Source organism: Drosophila nasuta, chromosome 2R, assembly GCF_023558535.2.
Source record: "Drosophila nasuta strain 15112-1781.00 chromosome 2R, ASM2355853v1, whole genome shotgun sequence".
Classification (NCBI taxonomy): Eukaryota; Metazoa; Arthropoda; class Insecta; order Diptera; family Drosophilidae; genus Drosophila; species Drosophila nasuta.
The window spans coordinates 12,749,743-12,771,339 of NC_083456.1; the positions used below are offsets into that span (position 1 = coordinate 12,749,743).

Genomic DNA, 21,597 nt, shown 5'->3' on the forward strand with positions numbered 1-21,597 from the left:
TGGCTCTAGGGTATTTTATACAAATTAATTGCTTTGCGGTTCTCACACACATTCAAAAAGAGCAAGGCAAAAAAAAATTTCACTTCTTTTGAAATTCCGCAGCAGCCCGTCGTCGTCATCGTCGTCGTCGTCGTCGCGACGGGCGATCGAAGCGGCGAAAGACTTTTGGGGCTTTGGGGCATTTCTTTCTTTCACACTTTTTCTCAGTGTTTCTATCGCTTTGGCACTCGCTGTTGATCTTGATGTTATATTGTTGATGTCTGTCTGCCTTTGTTTATAACGCATGATGCGCTCAAGTTGGCCGCCCATCATAAATGCCGTCACATGTTTTAATTAAATGCCAGGCAGAAAGGCAGCAGGCGAAATAGGCACAAAGCTTTAAAAGTTGATGTTTTGTGTATGGCGCATTAATTGAAATTACAACACACGCGCCTAGCATTTCTTTATTTCTTTCGGTTTCTGTTTCTGTTTATTTTAGCAATAATTTATTTTTACTACGCGTATTTTCTCGCAGATGTCACTGAGTTGACAATGCGGCAAATGTGCAGTCCCAGTCCCAGACACACTGGGGCCCCCAACAACAACAACAGCAACAGAAATACTCACACTTTCACTCTGCAGCACAACACACGGAAGGCAATTTTATGAGTTGATAGTGTTGTAGTTGTAGTTGGCGCATTTTATGTTCTATTGCTGTCATAAAAGCTTATGAATGGACCTAAGTCGCAGGCGCTATAAAACGCTACAACAATTGATATAGCACGCAAGTTCGTTGCCTAAGTCTTTTGTTTTTTCACTACAAATTTTATGGGCGTGAACTACACTGCATAAAAACTGTGTGGGCATCCTCTCAAGAAATATATATGCTGAGTGTGTGTGTGTGTGTGTGTGTAAGCTACTTTAGTTCAGTGGATGCATCAATCAGTTGGCCAACTGTAAATGCGAATTGAGCGCTGTTTTCATAAACAACATCGAAATTGATACAAAATGTCATTAATTCCAGACTCAGCGAGTGCCAAAACAGAGCAGAAAAAAAGTATGAAAAAAGTAGAAACTGAGCTGCAATCAAGTCGAGCATTTGTCTCATCGCTTAAAACATTTCAATTTCACTCGGCAAAGTTTTTCTTTTATTTATGGTCACTAAATTACGTATCCGTGCGGCGCAATTCCCCGGCCAACTTGGTGATTAATGATCTCGCCTGGTCAACAGCAGCAGCAGCCGAGGCTTAAGACTTCCTAACGATACAAAATGTACCGCTATCGGACAGCACAGAGTACAGTAGCAACTTATGCATGTTGCTGCAACATGTTGCAAGTCGCACGCTAATCAGGTTAATTGTCTTTCAATTTCATTTGACTAGCTTCCGTTAAGTACTCGCAGAAGTTGACTCATTTTAATGACTTGCCAATTTATGTGATCGCCTGCCAGCTAATTCAATTAGTTTTCCGCCATCAAAAACAACAGCAAAAACAACCACAATTCTTTGACACACATTTTGCGCCGTTGCATTCAAAAAATGTTAAGGTAGCAAACACATCTCAGTGAAATTGTTGCTATGAAAAGGAAAGTTACCAGCCTTGCAGTCATGAATTATGGCAATTTGAAGGCAGCAACAACAACAGCAGCAACAACAACAGCAACAACAACGGCGTCAACAACAGCGACACAAAGTTTATCTGAGGCCGCGAAAATCCTTAAAGAAAAATGCACATATTTAACTAATGATGACCACTTAACGCAAACTATACGACAAATCAACGCCGTTAACAATACAACGACAGCAACAGCAACACCATCAGCAGCAGCAACAGCAACAGCGACAACAGCAACAACTTTCCCAGACTGTTGTTGCGTGGGCGTATGAAAATTTACAAAATATATAAACATAAAAATTATTAAATGCCTTGCTGATTATGCGAAGGCAGCGTTCGAAAGCATTAAAGCACCTCAGCGACAACAACAACACCTCAGCTCGTCTCTCTCTCTGTTTGTTGTGCTTGTTGATGATGCAGGAGTTGGTTGTTGCTGTTGCTGTAGAGCTGTTGCTGCTGCTGTTGTTGATGACAACAACAATAATATTGTTAATGATAATGCTTATGAGTTTTCCTTGTAACAGCTCCAGTAACAACAACGCAGAGTGGGAGAGAGTGTCAAGTGAGAGAGAAAGAGAGAGACAATTGTTACTCGCCTGTTGCTCCTGAGCTGTGTGTGTGTGTGTGTTTTGTTGCTGTTGTTGACAGTTGATGTTGTCGAACTGATAAACGTTGTTCATGTGCAATTAGTAAAAATGTTTTGCAGCCAACATAAAAACAACAAGTGAACATTTAAGAAGGTCGACTAAGAGTTACCCTCTAAATGGTGAGAAAAAGTTTAAAAAAGTTGATGTTTAATGGATGAATTTTCTTTAAAAATAAAGAAATAACCAAATTGTTGCTATGAACCAAATGCTAAAATGCTAGCTACAAATGTATTGTGTAGCTATGTAGTATATGAATTTGTGAATTGAAAATAAGATATATCGATAGTTAGAGCACTTATACAAAAGTTTGTTTGAGCTGGGAGCAATGTGCATTAAGATTGTAGCGAACAATCAAAAAGGAATGAATAAAAAAATATTTAATAACAAGAATAAAGATATAATAAAATAAGTTTACAGACTATTTAATTAATTTTTTAGCATCGGCTAGAAATGTCGAATAGTATTTCGAAAGATCATATCATCTATAAGAATACTAAAATTAAATAACTTAGCAGACTACTTATTTATTTTAGTTATTGGCACTGGTCAAAAATACTTCAACTTTCTTCACAATTTAATAATCAGTTTTTTAATTTTTTTGTATTATTTGTAATACATGATTCCATTCAGGGTCGAAAAGCGTTTCGCTCGTATTTTTAAAGTGTTTCTTATATTTATGGTACATCACTTTCTTAAGCTCGCTATTTACAGGGTATCACATCAGTCAATGCTGCTTGTTTTAGTTGACGTCTGTCTAGATTTGTGTTTTTCTTTTCTTTACTGTTGTTGTTGTTGCTGTTGTTGTTTGTTGTGTCTTAGGTCAGGCAACAACAACAATAACAGCAGCCACAAGAGTCGAGTGACTTGGCAATTGCTGCAATCGCTGCAACTTTCCATCACAATTGCGAAATGACAATGCTAACAAACATATTGACAGTTGAAAATCAAATTGAGCATATGGTTGAGTTTTTTCTTCTTTCTTTTTTTTTTGTTGTTGCCATAATCTACATATAAATTACTAGTACACAAGTACGGACAACTACGAGACGACGAACAAGCCGCAGTCTGTTCAGTGAATCATGGCAAACATTTCGCGGAAATCGCAACAATAGTAACAACAACAACAACAATGAGAGCAAAAAACAAGCAACAATAGTATAACAAGAGCAAGCAAGCACATTGGCAATTCGGTTGTGTCTTTCGAGTAGTACTTTCCAAATGCCTTGCGATCTGTCTGCGATCCATTTCATTTCATTGGCCGTCTCAGTTGGTTAGTCAGCGTTTTGCATGTCGATGATTTAGCGATGCAGAAGATTACAAACACACATACATATAGATGACTATATTTTCGAGTTAGAACAACGACTTCATCTCCTGAGTCATAGCCAAAGTATGTTATGGCAAATTCATTTTGTGGCTTCTCCCCACAGCAGCAGCACGTGCTGCTACGACTAGCATCAGGTGGCTCTGAGCCATTTCAAAGATATATCGAAATCAAATTGAAATGCGCCAGACAGCGTCGCAGAGACCGGGGGGCAACTTGTGTGGCATGTCGATGGGGTGATTCGGGTGTTTTGGGGCGATTGCAATCAGTGGCACAGCTCAAGCTACAGCTACAGCTACAGCTTGTCTTAGTCAGCTGCAAAAATAAGTTAATTGCCGGCTGGACAAAACTTAGTCGCGCACTCTTCACGTGCTGAGGAGGAGGAGATATCGAAGTACGATGACGATGGCGGTGAATGTGGATGACGACGACGACGACGACAACAAGGTCAACAACCTCGTTCCGGGCGGGAGCTGGAATTGAGACCTCTCGAATGCCTTTCTTTCTTTTGTTGTGGAGCCATTGAATTCCGTTTTTTTGAAATGTCGAACAAATGTTTTAAACTGCATGAATTGGCATTTTCTGTAGTTGCTCTTACTCGTACTGTTGTTGTCTGCTTTTTGTTTGTTTTTTTTTGGGTCGTCATCAAAGCGTGTCTTTGCCACCCTCGCTGCCGCCCTCAATCCTGCTGAGAATTTGGCAGGCCAAGACTTTCGTATGTTGTGTGTTTTCGTACAACAAATTGAAATTAACTTACATAAAATTCGTAGGCAACTAGCAATGTTTGTTGTTCGTTTTGGCGCTTGCTAGTAAATGTGGCCGAAATTATGTTGTTCAAGACAATTAAGTAAGCAAGAGGCGGAAACAATTTGCTGGCGGCCCAAAGCTATAGCCACAAACTGAAAGACAAAAGCCAATGACTATTTTGGCTAACTGCAACAGCAACAACAACAGCAACAACAATCAAGCTCAACGTAAACATGCACGAAAATAAAAGTACGCGCAATTTCAACGCATTGCGCAACGAACATAATTGAAATTGAACAACAACAGGCAACAATTTGCAAAATCGACATTTAAATGTACATTAAAAATGTTGTTCGCATTGTTGTTACTCGATTGTTGTTGTTGTTGTACGTTGTCGGTTGTCGTGCCACAGGAAAGTGCTTTGCCATTCTGGCCAACGCTCAATTCAAACTCATTCCTTTGGCCTAAAAGTGAGAGTCATGTAGACACACTTGAGACCCTAACCTAAGCACTTTCGCAAACAGTACGCGCCCCTCTCCACCCGTCTTCACCCCGCCTATGTCTGAGCTGAGCTGCTAACAACTGTGTGTGTTGGGCGCAGCCTTTTCATGACTTAATCTTATCAGACAAGCACTGGCATTAAAAATGCACTTCAAGGTTCTACAATGATTATGGTTGGCTCGCCTCGTTCGTTCGTTTTTGGTTTGCATTGTGGTTATGCATTTTGTTAAATGGTTTTGTGGTTGGGGCCGCATAATTCATGGTTACAGGATTACAACGAAAAGGAGCGTCGCCTTGCCTTTCCATACCCGTTACCCATAGCGTGGAAGAGTATGTACGTAAAAGGAAAAGAGAGGCTTCTTCGAAGTATAAAGATTGCTTGGTTGACAATTTGGTATAATTAAAGAGAAGTAGTATTTTATATATATTCAATAAAGCCTGCCGTATATTTGCATAATTTTTCGGTATATTGACGATTTGATATATTTGACAATTTGGTAAATTTAATGGGAAGTAGTATTTTATATATATTCAATAAAGCCTTCCGTATATTTGAATAATTTTTCGGTATATTGACGATTTGGTATATTTGAAATTTAGTAGTATATCAATATATCAACTGTAGATTTCGTATTCATTGATATTTTTGGTACATTGACAATTTGGTATATTTGCAATGGTAGAATAACAATATACCAACTGAATCTCTTCTGTATATTGACAATTTGGTATAGTTAGAATATAGAAGTTTTAACTGCACTTTTTCGGTATATTGGTAATTTGGCATATTTGTAATGTAGTAGCATATAAATATACCAACTATAGACTTAACCATATCTTGGTATTATTTCGGTATATTAATTTGGTACATTATAAGAATATTACCGCATTATTCCGCTTTTATTAAGAATATGTAGCGGGTATCTTACAGTTAGCACTCTCTTAGCTTTTTTTTTGTGGTGTGGTGTGGTAAATCAGCAACGCTTGTTTGTGAGAGTCAGTCAGTCAGTCAGTCAGCCAGCTGATTCTCATTATGGGCAAATTAGGTTGTTGTGCGTGGCCCCCGCGAAAGGAATCAAGGTCGTGCCTGAACAGTGCCTGCATTTAGTTAATGCACCTTTGCCTTGACCTAAGCCAACACAACTCAAGCTCTTTTTAGCTTTTCAGCCTACGCCTCCTAAGCCTTAATGCCTAAGCCAAGTTTATGACTACAGCGAGTGCGTTTCTCTTTTTCGTTTTTCGTTTCGAAAATAGAAAAGTTAACAGAGGGCTACTGTTCGCTGTTGTCTGTCAGTTGGGCATAAGCTGATTTTGTTCTGATGCGAGCAAATGCGATTTGAGCCATAAAGTTTTGTATTAGTCGCAGTCGACTGCACATACATACATAAGTCAAGTCGTGTCGGTCATTGTTGCATGTTGCACGTTGCATTCAACGAACAACAAGTCAATTCAGCACACACACACTGGCGCAACATTTGCCAAAATCTCGCACAATTCACATAAATCGCCGCTCAAATCCCGCGCCATATTTGGCTAAAATGCCAAACTGCCAGGCTAATACTCATAAGTTAACTTGCAACTTGCTTTACGATTTACGCTTGTGCTTGCGCTTGGCCAACAAACACATTGACTGATCGTTGTCAATTTGACAAGCATGAGAACTTTTGCGGTCGCCGCCTTTTGTTTCAATTCAATTTCGAATGCGGTCGCCCGATCATTATTCGCTTGTGGCTTTAATAATTATTATTTGATTTTACAGCAATAAATAATTACGCGCATAGTTTAACGATGATGAGATGAGCTTCTAACCAAAAAAAATAAGCAATTTGCAATTAAATATTGCACAATGTGCGTCTTTAGCATGCAGCTGCTAAATATTTTGCATTCTGCTTAGTCATCAAATTAAACACAATTCCATTAAATTACTTCTAATTACGTAGTGAAGGGAGATTGACCTGTGCCCTTAAAAAAACTTTGAAGTTTAGCATAACAAAGATTTATGTCAATTTAAAAGATACTTAGTCATTGTTTTAATCATTAAATTCAACATTATTTCATGCGCTATTAAGTAGAATTTCTGCCCTTTGCCTACCTTTAACATATGACTACTAAATATTTATGTCAATTCAAAGAAACCTTAGTCATTGTTTTAATCACTTAATTCAACATTATTCCACTCATGTTAGATACAAGTTAAAATTGCTTTCAATTAAATGGAATTGCGCATAGAGCTGAAGATTGAACTCTCCCCTTTTGAGTACCCGCCCAGCTTTTAGCATTCATCTACTAAATATTTATGTCAATTCAATAACAACACAAAGCCTTGGGAATCTGATTAGTCATGGTTTTAATTATGGCATTAAATAGTTTTCTGGAATTCAAAAATTTCCCATTGTCAATAGACTTGAACGACGCAAAAAGCAAGCAGCTTCTCCCCTTTGATCGATACGATCTTTCTGTCAGTCTGGCAGTTGTTTTTTTGAAAGTTAACCAAATAAGGGGAATAATAATCAGCGTAATACAAGTTGATATTGCGTAGGTCTGACTGCGATTGTTATCTCATTGCAAGTTTATAATAAATTCGGCGTAAACGAACCACATTCAGAATCGCTCACTCTGCTTAATGAAAGTGAAGATGATGATGAGGACTCCCAAAAAAAGGGAAGCAGATGAAATTTATTAACATATTACCAACAATTGTTGCAATTTGATTTGCTTTATGGCCGCAACGTGCTCGAGATGAGCCGCCATTCAGCAGCGATAAGCAGCAGCAGAAGCAGCAACTCCTTGATGCTGAGATGCAGCAGGCTGCCTTCCTGTTGCTGATCATCATCATGAGATGCTGCTGATGCTGCCCACGATCAAAAACAAGAAATTCGCGTTAACTTGCTGCATACCTACTTACTTGGTCTGGCCTGGCAAAAAAAGGGTTACACAATTCATTTCATTTGTGGCAAGACATAAATCAGGGCAGCCAACAAGCGACCACTCGAGGGGAGTCAACGCGCTGGGAGGTCGCCGAAGTATCCGGTGATATATGATTTTGTTAATTTAGTTCGTTTCAATAGGCAGCATGCAAACGCATGCAGCATACAGCACGCAGCATACAGCACGCAGCATACAGCATGTGGCACAGCATGCAGATGCAGCATGATGTATACGAAACGAAACGAGTTTGTTGCCTAAGTCTTTTGTCTTTTCGTCCTGACCAAAAGAGAACTTTTGCGTAATCGAACTTGAAATGAAATCACTATGTAACGAGGCAGAAACAAATGTGGTTAATTGGCCACATCAGTCAGATGGTGATGCTGATGCTGAGGTTGATGTACGTGCAAGTGACCCATTGACAGACGATGCGTCCAACTGCTGCCAACTTGCCACTGGGAGTTATCTCAAGGTTGCAGTGAAAGTGTTTTTACTTTTGTTTGCCGTTGTTTTATGACCTTTTTTTGTGCTGTTTTCTGTGCCATGGCATTGCATTTTGCGGGCTTCATGGCTGCCGCCATAATATTACTACCCATAGCATGCTGACGAATTACATGCAATAAAAACGAAAAACAACAACAGCAAAGCTGCCCAAGCGCAGCGCCAACTTCGACGTCATTGTCGACGTCCACAGTCCATTTGCGAGTTACAGAAAGCAACAACAACAAGAAAAAAAACGAAAAAAAACACGCAAAGCCAATTAATGGGCGTGAAAGTTTATTATCATTTGCTTAGCGGCTGCAATGGGTCTGTGGCAGTGGCAGTTGCAAACTTGGCTACTCGGCTTTTTGTATGTGTTATCGACAACAATGGACAGCACAAAATATATATCGGCGCATATTTATCATTTTATTTGCTTTGCCCTGGCAGCTGCGATAAATATTGAAATGTGCTGAAAAATTGGCTGCCACATGCAGCGACATTTTAATTAAACTGCTGCTGCTGTAGCCTGCCACACAATGTTGCACAAGCCTCCGTTTCGCTTGATGCCTCAATTGAATGATTTATTTGATTTACAAAATTCTTCTTATTAGTGATGATATATTCTTGTCAGATTCGTTTATCGTTTCACAGAAAGTTAAATAGCGTTAAACTTTTGTCAGCTTTTCAATTTCGATACAAAAATGTAGCACTGAGTTTAGCAAAATATGAAAGAACTCTCTATGTAAATGATGCGACAACATTATAAAAAAAACGCTGATCTTTGTTGCAGTCTGGTACACAATGTTGCACAATTCTCCGATGGATGCCTCAATTGAATGATTTAATTGATTAGAGAAATTCTGCTTATTAGCGATAATATATTCTGGTCAGATTCGCTTATCTTTTCACATAAAGTTAAATAGCATTAAACTTTAGTCAGATATGCGTGCAGTTAATATCGACGAACTTTCAATTTCGGTACAAAAATGCAAAATAAATAAACCGCTGCTTTTTGTTTCAGTTTGCACAAGCCTCCGGTTCGCTTGATGCCTTAATTGAATGATTTATTTGATTGGAGAAATTCTCCTTATTAGCGATGACATATTTTTGTAAAAAAAAGTTTCTTTTATCGTTCAGCCATAGCCTTCACCATTCGCCAGCATTGCTTTGCACTTAGAATCGATGAGCTTTTCGATTTCGATTAACACAAAGCAGCACTGCATTAAGTAAAATTAGTAAAGAGAACTGTACTAAAATATTTTCTCTTTTGACTGTCACAATTGAAAATACGTAAAGATGTCTTCTCATTACGATCGTGCTATAACCACTTTCTCACCCGACGGTCAGTTGCTGCAAGTCGAATATGCACAGGAGGCGGTCAGAAGAGGTCTTTCAGCTGTTGGCGTTCGTGGTGCCAACTGTATTGTCCTTGGCGTGGAAAAGAAGTCCGGAGCCAGGTTGCAGGAGGATCGTACGGTGCGCAAAGTTTGCGCTCTCGACCATCATGTGGCATTGGCATTTGCTGGCCTAACTGCCGATGCACGCATTCTGATTAATCGCGCTCAGATCGAGTGTCAGAGTCATCGTCTCAATGTGGAGGATCCTGTTAGCGTGGAGTACATAACCAGATATCTGGCATGCATCAAGCAACGTTATACGCAGAGTAATGGACGTCGTCCGTTTGGCATTTCGTGTCTCATTGGAGGATTCGATTCTGATGGCTCGCCGCATCTATTCAAAACTCAACCATCTGGCGCTTATTACGAGTACAAGGCCCTCGCAACGGGACGATCGGATAATATTGTGCGAGAATTCTTCGAGAAGCACTATCGCGAGGAGGAGATAAAAACTGCTAGTGATGCCGCGAAGATGGCTATTAAAGGCCTGCTCGAGGTGGCCCAGTTGAGTCAGAATACTTTGGATGTCGTTATCATGGAGAAGGACAAACCTCAGCAACTACTCGAACAGAGTGTTATTCACGAGTACATCAGCATCATAGAGAAGGAGAAGGAAGCGGAACTAGAGAAGAAAAAACAGAAAAAGTAGTATCAACGGTGATTTGCGAAACTGATTGTATCTCAAAGATAAGAACTGATTTATCCATTCCAAATAGAAAACCTCTTTGCATATTTGACTATTGTCAAAAAAACACTAAAACAAACATCAAATATTTTCAGATTTTATTTGAAACAATGGAAAGCCTACACTTCTTTTTTTTTTTAATTAGAAGGATAGAACTTCGTTTTTTATACTTGTCCCAATAATCCAATTATAGAGAATTCTAGTTGCTGCATACTAGATTTTTGATTAAGAAGAAATTATATCAAAATCAATGTAAACTACTCTGCAATCTTAATTTTATCTTAAAGATAGTTTATAACATAGAAACCTATTTGAATCTCTAGGTATTTTATTAAGCAGTTTGGAGAAAAGAGTTGAAACATTTTGTCAAAGACTCTCAACGGTCAGCAGGTTATTCTTAATTTGTTTATTGAATTTAGTTAAATTTCAAACGTATTATATTTCAGTTTCTGACTTCTCGTATAGAAGAGTATTATATATTATAGCCTTATCGTCCGTCTTTCCATATGAATACTTAGATCTGAGAGAGTCTGGATGGAGATATAATTTGAGGGAAATCCAATGACAAGCGTAATTTTGAACATACAGTCGTGATTTTTTCCATTAGTTTGGTATAATGTATCAATAATACCGTACTGTTTTGCTTTAATTTAAAAAGTTTAGCGGGTATCTCACAGTCGAGCATACTTGACTGTAGCTTTCTTACTCGTTTTTTAATAGCGAATACTAACAGCAGGATTTACAATTAATGTCTTTAATTTATCCTAAGGCAATTAATTCCACTATAGAGAATGGAATATAAAACATCAATTTTTGGGGAAACCATGAAATTCGGCAAACCATTTTACGACATCGTCATGCAAATTTGCAGATGCTATACGATCTCATTAGCTTTATAGCTATTGCCAAATTGCGTGATAATCGATAGACCATAAAAAGTGAACCCAATCGAAATCAAAAAGTGTTAAAATGACTTGTATGCAACAATTGCCGTAAGTATGTACATCAAGCAATTTTATTGTAGTTGCTTTCGTTGTTGTTGCATGCATGTCGACTGCTGTGCTGCGTTGTGGCAGTGGCAACAAGAGGAGTGTAGTCTATGGCCAATTATAAGTTCATTTACCTGCGACAACAACAACAGCAACAACGACGATGTCGACTTGGCATGCAAAACCAGAGGGAAGAAAAATGTGCATGCATGTGAAAAACAGCGCCACCGCATGATAATCAGATTTTTAACACTTTCCCATTCGGTTGTTTATTGTTATTGTTGCTGTTGTTGTTGCTGATGCTGTTGCTGTGGCTATTACATTACCACTCTCGGCTTGTCGATTGTACTATGTTGTAGTGTGTTGTGTGCATTTGATTTGATTAAAAACCGCAGTCTATCTGCTTCATTTTGTCGACACTTTGTTGACCAGTTGGTTGCTAAACAATGCAAGCTTTTTGTTTGTTGCCACGCTTGTAATCGGTTGCATTATCCGACTTGTTGCCAAGGTCAATGCAAGCGAGTGAAAGGTCAATCGGCTTTAAAGACTGCGCATACATACATATATTATTAATAGCCTGTCAATAATGCAAATCAATACGCATCAACAATAACAAATTGAATTATTGCAACTGAAAATCAAATTGCTTTACGTGAATACTCGTTCTCGTCGTCGTATCTGGTATCTGGCAGTAATCTTGCAGCCTTGTGGAAGCATTTAAATCCAAAATTGGCATTGCCAGGCAGTCCGCAAATCCCCGCAGCCAAGTCGTGAGTCAGTCGGCAATTTATTTTCGCCGAATTAAATGCAAATTGACAGTTCCAATTGCATTCTAAAATCACTGCGAAATTCCCAAATACGAACAAATAAAAAACAAAATCTGAAAATCCAAATGCAAATCGTGTTGTGCTGTTGTTTTGCAATTAATCAATTAAGCGCTGCCCTCGCTACCTCAACTCTCCAGCTTCGTCTGTCCGTCAGTCAGTCAGTCAGTGTGTCAGGCGTCGTTGTCACCTCGAGGCCTCCAAGAACTCACACAAAAAAAAACAGAAATAAAATAAAAAATAAACCTTTGCAGACATGGCACTCCCTTTTGCATCTCATGTCAGTCTCCATCTTACTTGGCCCCTTGTATGCAAATTTTAGTAGTTTTTCATTTTTTTTTGTTTTTAAGCAATTCTTGAGCCGTTCTCGAGATATGACGCCGCATGCATAATGAGCATTTATTTAAATGGATTTTGCGCTTTGTTTTATTGCCTTTAAATTGCATTTAGTGTCAAATGTCTCGCGCAGCTAATGCCTCGGCAATACTCAAGCTTTTCGCTTTTCGCCATGAATAAATCTTCAAACAACAAATCACTCAACGATGGCAAATGACGGCGACGTCAAAAGGTGACTCACTCAGAGACGTTGTCTGCCTTTTGACTATACTATAAATATAGCCATTCAATATTATGTGTTAATATAGAGCAGAGTGAAAGATATTTCTGCTATTGCCAAATCAAATTGGCAATTTGGGGCATCTATTTATTTGTTTAAATATACGCCACATCTATTTTCGAGTGACCTTCGCAGGTAGCTGCCAAATATTATTAGATCATTCCAACGGGCATATATCAGAGATCAAAAAGAGATCACTTTCATTTCTCTTCATCTTTTCGATTGCACAACTGCGTTTTCTGCAAATTTTCGCGCTTGCTCGTGATAAGTAAGAGTATTTGAATATTCTTTGTGATGTTTATGTGCCTTTGGCATTAAATACAAATTTCTTGTTGATTTTGAATGAAAATTGTGATGCAGGCGCGTTAATTGGATTACCAAATTGACGCCCCAAAAAGCAGCAGCACGAGATGCGATAGCTGCAGTTATAGATACAGATACAAACTGCAAATGGTGTAAACAGATACGCAGCTACCATTGAGTTGTGTTGAGTTGAGTTGAGTTAAGTTGAGAGAGCCGCACACATTGTGTGTGTGATGTTGAATCATGCAATTCAATAGACACGAACCAAAAACGAGAAATCATCATTAATATATCAACACAATATGTATCTGGCAGATACATTCGCCGCCACAGCGCGCGTGCAGTTGAAAAGCGTTTGAATGGCTTTTGTGATGATTGGGAAAGTGTTTTCACAGCTACCTTGCAACTTTGCGCTGACAGCAGCTGCTGTTGCTATTACTGTTGCTGTTGCACCGCTGCAACATGCTAATTGCAGCATTTTCGCACATTGCCAGCTATTTGTTGCCATGTAATGACTCATGCGTGATGTTGCGACTCCGACTACGACTGCGACTCCGACTGTGTGGCCATATCTCAATGGATCGCTTAATAAATAATTTATTACGTTAATGATTTAATTAATAATTTTACGCAGCCTGACCTTGTACAGCTGCAACCAACTACTTCGTACTCTTGTTAATGTTATTAACTGTTTTGTATCATTCAATCTGCTGGTTGATCGAAAAAAAACCGAACAAAAAAAAAACAGAAAAAAGGAAGGCGCACTCACGGCTTGCCTCATTAATTTGTACTTCGAGCTTTTGGGGGCATTGATAATGGTCTTTAAAAGGCTTTAAAAGGTATGTGGTATATAGACGACGCTCGATCAGTGTGAAATTTGATATGCGCCATCATCAGATCGTACAGCGCTGTTGAAAATGTGCACAGCACGTCGTGTTTACTTCCAGGTGCTGCCCCAAAGTTGACCCAGTAAATTGCATAAGCCGCAAAAGGGCAACGCTTTAAAATGTATGAGAAAAGAATGCGGCAGTTAGGGATGCTCGACTGCGTCACACGCTGTACAACTTATTGAGATAGTTTATTGATATAATGCTAAGAGTTTTGAACAAAGTGAAGGCATGCAGTTGGAAGATATCATGGTAAGTTTCTTTTTAACTTTGCCTCCACTTTTACATATTATCTAATTATCACGAAGTTTTGGAGATAGCTAAATGTTATGATCACAGAGATTATCAATTTATAAATATAGTTAAAAAATAATTAAGAAATTTTCAGAATAAATAAAGAAAATTATAAACTTTTTAAAAAGTAAATAGAAAATAGTTTAAGTACCTGAATAATCATTATTATAAAGATATTTAAACATGAAACCATATTTTCTTATGTAGAATAAATATTAAAAGTGAAGAAGGGTGATATTATGTTTATTTTCTTTGATTAGGTTTGAATTTTACCAATTTAATAAGCTTATTCTATTTTACAATGCTTATTCTAGCGCCGCTCGAGCTTTATTATCGATTTCCTTATATTTTATTTTGGATACTTCTTTATTTTAAGTGTTGTATAGTATGCAATGATTAATTTATTTAAGTTTTTAGTAGTGCGTAATAATGACTAATTTTAAGTGTAAACTAATGAGCCCGATAACTTAATTTAAGTGTTTTACAAAGTAAAAAGTTTAACTGCTAAATAATAAGCAACTTTGCCCAAGCTTACGTTCGAAGAATTATAATACTCCCTCTTTTAAACGCCTTCTACAGGGTATATGCTGCCGTTGAGCATTTTTGATTTAGGAACGATAATTGACACGTATTGAATTACAAGCACGATGATAAATTTATGTCAATGCGAGCAATTGATGAGTTATTCGATAACAAAAAAAAAAAAAAAACACCGAAGAAGAATCATATAAAGTTGAATGCTCGATCCGTTAACTGCACTTTCTCGTTGAAAATGAGATTAATGTAAAGCCACAGCGGATGCAGTCAGTAATAAAGTTGCGAGTTAATCTAGAGTATCTCTCGAGAGAGAGACGTGTGTTGCAAATGCAACACACATGCGCTCAGAATGCAACACATGCGACTTGCCGCATGATTAATATGCATTAACAATTTGAACTCCCTTCGATGAGGCAGCCGGGCAGCAACAGCAACAGCAGCATGCAATCAGGCTGAAAGCAATTTATTTTTGTGATTGTGTAAAGTTGCCAGGCTGACTTGCAGTTCAATAGCTTTTTGGTAGCTGGCAGGAGCATAATTAAAAACGTTGCGACACCCAAAATCAAAATGAAAGAAGTAGAAAGATGAAGGAAAACAGAGAGAAGTGAACACCGACCCACCCAAAAATGACGTGCGGCAGTCGCATTATTTGCCTTTCTTTTGGCCTTTTGCTTTGTAAAGAGACTTTGGTTGCAGTTGTTGCACAGCAGCAGCAGCAACGATGTCGGGGCATGTCGTTAATATTATTTGGCTTGATAAACTTCTGCCACAAGACAATCGAAATTACTCAATCACGTTGAGAGCCTGGCACTTTGTGAACTGTTTTGTGAAGTTGGCAACGTTTTTTTTTTGGACGCGCGTCAAATGCAACCCAAAAAGCCGTCAAAGTCGCCGCGCCCACTTGGACTCCTAGAGGCTGGTACTGGCAGACAAAAGCCCTCGGCTCAACCAGGAGTCGCTTGTCGTGTAATTGATGTCAATTTGTTGTGGTCCCAGTTGCGGTTGTTGTTGCGGTGATGGTTGAGGTGGAGGTGGAGGCGGTGGAGCGCCCACTTTGGCAACGTTAAATGCCAAATATAATTTAATAGGAAGTGAAAACAAGCAAAAGGGTACAAATTATGCTGTGCCTCAAAAAGCATAATGATTGATTTGTATCAGCTACGAAACGAGCCGCAAAAAATGATTTTTTTTGCCATTTATCCATTAAACACATAGACATATGTTGCCACAGCAACAGCAACAGCAGACTTTGTGGCATGCCAATTTTATGCGCCCAATTTCTAGTCTTTCTATTTTGTATTTTGGCTGCCAATTTGTTGGCGAGGCGGAAATAATAACAATAATTTGACGCTCTGTGTTTGTCCAAATCGAGTTAACAATAATAGAGGGCCATTACCCCGCCTGCCACAGTCGGAGTCGCAGTTAGGTTGCAACAGTATTTACTTATGATTTTCTCCACTCTCCATTCGTTTTTGTTATTCACAAATACACACAGTTACACTTAGGCAATTGCTGTTATTTTGCACAGTTGATTTGGGTCTCGCATTGCATCATCATTATCATTATCATTACAATCATGATCGGTTGCAACAAGTTGCAACAGTTGCTCAATTTGCATTATTATGGTCAAGATTTGTGTGGCGCGGCTTATTAGCTGAGATTCGCATTGCATTTTGCCGTAATGCACTTTAGAAAGCACTCACCACAGCCTGCTGTTGCAGCCTGATATGCCTGACTAACTTGCAACTATGCAGCGAAAGGTGCATGAAAGGTGTTGCCTTTTGGGATTCGAATTGCCAGACGAAAGTTGTTTGAAGGTTGTTGGGTCAGCCCAACGAAAAAACCAAAAATAACTTCCTTATATCGACATCTGCATACGGTTCGTTAACTGCTTAACATATGCGAATGAATGCAGCTATAGCTTAAGTTTAACAGCCTTTTAATGAGGCATTATTTCAATTACAAACTCATTTATATCTCTTGTTGCTGCCCCCCTTTTGTTCGGCTCTGGCCGCACACGAGTTTCTAATTGAAATAAATTGCTGCAAACGAACGGCAGCCAGACAATATATACTCGTAACTCCCGCAGCTGTGTTGCCCTTGAATTAGCCACAAGCTTAGCTTAAAATCATATCGAGTTTTTGTGCTGCGCTGCGCTTCGCTCACTGACAAAAGCTGCGCGTCACGGCACTCGAGCTGACCTTGAGCGCTGGAACAAGCTCACACAAGCTTGGGCAAAACGGCAATCCATCGAAGCTGCAACTCGATTCGAATGTGTGTCAAATGCATCATGACGACGACGACGACGACGACGACGACGACGACGTCGACGTCGACTATGTTGCAGACGTGACTAACCGACTTTCATGTCATAACTTAGTGCGCTCTTTGAAGTTCAAGTTGTTGCAAGCAACCGCCATGCCACCCGCTTCTCTAACTGTAGCTCTAACTCTAACTCTGACTCTGACTCTGACTGCTGCGCATTGTCCAGACCATGAGCCGGTTCAATTAAGGCGCATAAATTATGCTGCAGCCGTTGCAGCGTCCGCCAAATTGAAATCGTAAATTAACATTTGCCAGACGACTGCGACGACGACGACGACGAAGACGACGATGCCACTGCTGCCGTTCCCGTTGCCGTTGCCACTCCGGTCTTCGGTCTCTGGCTGCTGTTGCCAATAACTTTTACATTTTGACCAAATATTTTTGCAAATTTTCACTAAGCGCAGCCCACGCAGTCGTCGACGCCCGTTTTGGGTGAATGTTACACACACACTCACACACACATACACACACGAAATCTTAGAGAAAAACCAAAATAAAATTGTCAACGTTTCGCGGCAAACGAAATGAAAATGGTAGCAATTGGCGTGGACATGCAACTTGGCCAAAAAGTGACAGTTGCAAGTCAGTCAACGGCTGCAATTGCAACTGAAAATTCCTTGCCGCACTTGGACTTGGCAAACGGAGTTGCAGTTGCAGTTGCAACCTGGTCTCTGCACTCGTTTGATTTTTTTATGTGTGACAGTTGCTTTATGTTACAATTTCCAACATTACTTTTTATTTCAAGTGCAAAATTTATTGCCATTTGCCAAGGTGCGAGCCAAATGGCCAGCTTCAGCTACTGGCTAATCAGTGGCAATGTTGCACGTTGCACGTTGTTCACTCGTTTCTGTTGTTGTTGCTGCTGCTGCTGTTGCTTCCTTGGCTTTCACTAGAAGAAGCAAACTGTTGGCCAGCTGCATGGCGACTAGCCTGGCATGCCTTTCAATTAACACCATAGATCTCCTAGCACTTGGCACTTGGCTCTTCATCGTCATTGTCATCGTCGTCGTCGTCGTCGCGTTCTCGTTGTGTCTGCGTCCCAGAAATCGGGCCACACAATTAGTTTTATTGTTGCTGAGTTCAACAGGATTTGAAAGTGCTTTGCAAATGGCGATACTTAATTTTCAGATAGATTCGGATGCTATTTTGCAATTGGAATTTCTACAATGAAAAAGTTGGTTCCAAAAATAGTTACTATTATGTTAGTCTATTGTCTTAGTGGGTGTACGAGTAACTCAACAAAAAAAGGGAATAAATACATCGAATTAATTCCAACTTTATATTTGTATATTTTTAAACTAATATTTATGTGCTTTTGGTAAAAACTGAACAGCTCAAAAAAAATTAAGCAAAAAGTCACAACTCGAGTGTTGTTAAATAAAGGAAAAGAAATGACTTACATATAAAATTCGGCCGCTTCTTCTAAAATATCTTGAATGCTTGTTACAACATCAAAGTTGACGTACTTCACTTGAGAAAATTTGTTAACCGGGATCGTTTTTGCGACATTTTAGTGTTGTTATTTTCACGTAAACTTTTAAAAATCAGTTTTTAGATGAAACTAAGTATTATTCTTACGACTCTCAATTATGATTGAAAATTAGTTATTATTATTTGTAATGAATTCATTAATATTCAATTATGTAATAGTAACAATATTACAGTCAACGAATTGAAACCATTTTTAAAATTTTTAAATACTTTTTTTAAAATAACAACATATTCATTTATTTCAACATAGACAAAAAATTACTAGTTTTCTATTAACTTTTACGCTAAAAACTGTTAATAATGCATTTTATTAACAGGCCAAGATGACCGCTCTTTCTTTATGATATGTTCGGCAAGTTAATAACTTTTAAGTAAAAAGCTGTTTCACAGTTGAAGTTGGCTTCTGCGAGTCTGGCCATGGCACCTCTTCCCTTAAATAATATATGTTTAAAATTTAATAACAGCCAACTTGGCAATTTTACTGATTGGCTGTGTCAGTTTCAGGTGCCATTAATAACAAGCTGAGGCTGGACACCATCCTCAGCCATTGTCAACATTTGTTTTGGCTATTTTTTCATTAAATAATATAAATAAATGGCAATGTCGCCATATTGCATAATGCATAAATTTCTATGGCAACGACTCTCGGCTTCTATGGCCAAAAAGAAAAGCAAAAGCAGCGACAAACAAGTAAAAAAAGCTATAGTCGAGAATGCTCGACTTTGAGATACTCGTTACCAATTAAAACAAAACAGTATTGTATTAAAATATATTAAATAAATATACCAAAAAATACTAAAATATACTTAAGTGCATATTTGATAAGTAGATAAACTACTACATTCAAAATATACCAAAGGGATTAACTTATAACAACTTCGAATATTTTTATCTGATCGCATCAGGAATTCAAGAAAGCTTTTTCTCTTATAATCTCTGAGATCTACGGGTTCTCACGGATTGACGGGCATGGCTATATATCGATGGCTGTTGACGCCGCTCTACTCTATGGGTAACGGGTATCAAAAAAGAGCTTTTCCTGTAACGAGCCGCCAACTCTCGTTGAGCTTCGGTAATATGAGCCTGGACAACCAGGCATAGGAGGCAGAGCAGATATCGAGGCAGGCAGGCAGGCAGGCATATGCCGCTAGAGGTTGTTGCCTGGTAATAATGACAGTATGTGTCACATTGCAACCCACACGCATTCAATTTTACTGCCATGCAACACTGCAACAGCAACAGCAACAACAGAGCCAAAGCAACAAGCCTGCAGTTTTATGAGCCATTTGAAAAAGAGCTTCAGCTTTGGGTCCCTCCACAGCTTGTTGCTGTTGCTGTTATTGTTGTTGGTTCGTTTAGTTTTTGACTTCACTCTTGGCGCAAATTTGATCCAATTGCGCACTCATTTAATCGTGATCTTTATGCGATTGTACAGTTGGATGTGTTTAGCCTTTTATGTCGAGTCGCAAGGCCCGTCTCCGTCTCTCTGTCAGTTGATCGGCTTCGTTGTTGTTGTTGTTGTTGTTGCTGCTGCTGCTTTAGCTGGTTCCCTTGCTTTTTGGTCTGTCTGTTGTGTGACCTACATAACTTGCAGTTGTTGTTGTCATTGTTTAATTTAATTTGCCATCGTTGGCTGTTGTTGTTGTTGCTGCTGCTGCAATAATTATGTAAAAACATGTTAAGCGTTCAAGGAAGTTAATTAAATGGAAAATAAATGTGTTTTCAACGATCGCGAATCGCCTTAATTGGCAATTGTCTGTGGGAGGCAATCAGGATTCTTTGTTTTGACGAACTGGCGACAATACTTTTGCCTCAGTACTTATGGTCAAATGTCGTTAATCAAGCTCTTTCCGGGTTTTCATATGCAATTCCCATTTATGGCATCACTTTTTTTTTGTTTTTATTTTTTGGCTTAACGGTATTTTAGTTATTGCTTCCTGCACTCACGCATTCCAAGCCTAAAATGTGTTTTAATACTGTAAGTAACTTTTTTAAGGTTTTGATGAAGGAGTTCTGTTGAAGTCATGAAGTCGATTATGTAATACACTTTTGTATGTGGCAATAAAGTGAGTTCTATTACCCCAAATTTGCATTAGTTCGAAAATCAAGTATAAAAAAATAAAAATATATGATGTAATAAATAGAAAATAAGTAAGAAAGCTACAGTCGAGAATGCACGACTGTTACACATATTTTCAATAAACAGCATATTATTGAAATATACCGAATTAATATACAAAAAAAAAAACTTTTATGTTATTTGATTGCAATTAAATGTTCAACAATTATAAAAGACTGTAATTGTATTGAATGTAAATAAGAAATATATTTGTAATCCTTTTGCTTTTCTAAAATTTCCCTCAAAACCGTGTTGAAAAAGTAATGAATTGGTCAAATTAAACCTACGTATGTATATAAATGGAAAATTAAATAAAACAAAACTGAAACGTTTCTAAGGAAAAAAGTTTACAAAAAAGTAAAATTAAAAATAATATTCGAATATCGTCCTGTTCTATAGAAACCATTTGTTAGGGTATCAAATTGTCGCCACATTGAAAAACACATATTTCTTAAGTAATGTTTTTCAGCATTGCCTGCTTGAAAAGTAAATGAGCAAACTGGTGACTCTCATACTCATACTTATTTATACCCAGACACGTAGTCGTTTTTCCATCAATGAATCTTCATTGCGATTGTCATTACCCCCCCAAAAAAAAGAAAAAAACAAAAATCGTGAAGAGTTCCGAGTTTCACGCTGATTACGAACGAGTTGAGCATAATCTGTTTGCCTCATCGTCGTCGTCGTCGGCGTCGTCGGCAACATCTAAATTTAGCTAGTCTTTACTTTGTTTACTTTGTTGTTGTATTTTTTTTTCGCTACGGCTCTCGACAATTGGATTTGACATTAAGGCGTACTTCAGGTATTGTCTAAAGCAAATTGTCTTTAATTCGTATGGCGCGGCAGGAAAGGAGGGAATAGACTCGTCTCGCCTCACCTCGCCTTGTCTCTCTTCGCGATGGTTATGTAA

The 21,597-nt window shown here is 38.5% G+C and overlaps 1 protein-coding gene across 1 annotated transcript; it reads left to right on the top strand.

Annotated features, from left to right (window-relative positions):
- The first annotated feature begins 9,409 nt into the window (after positions 1-9,409).
- On the top strand, positions 9,410-10,362 carry LOC132785397 (proteasome subunit alpha type-7-1-like). Its single transcript, XM_060791483.1, has one exon. The coding sequence runs from the start codon at positions 9,517-9,519 to the stop codon at positions 10,264-10,266; it is 750 nt and encodes a 249-aa protein (XP_060647466.1). The 5' UTR covers positions 9,410-9,516; the 3' UTR covers positions 10,267-10,362.
- The last annotated feature ends 11,235 nt before the right edge of the window (positions 10,363-21,597 follow it).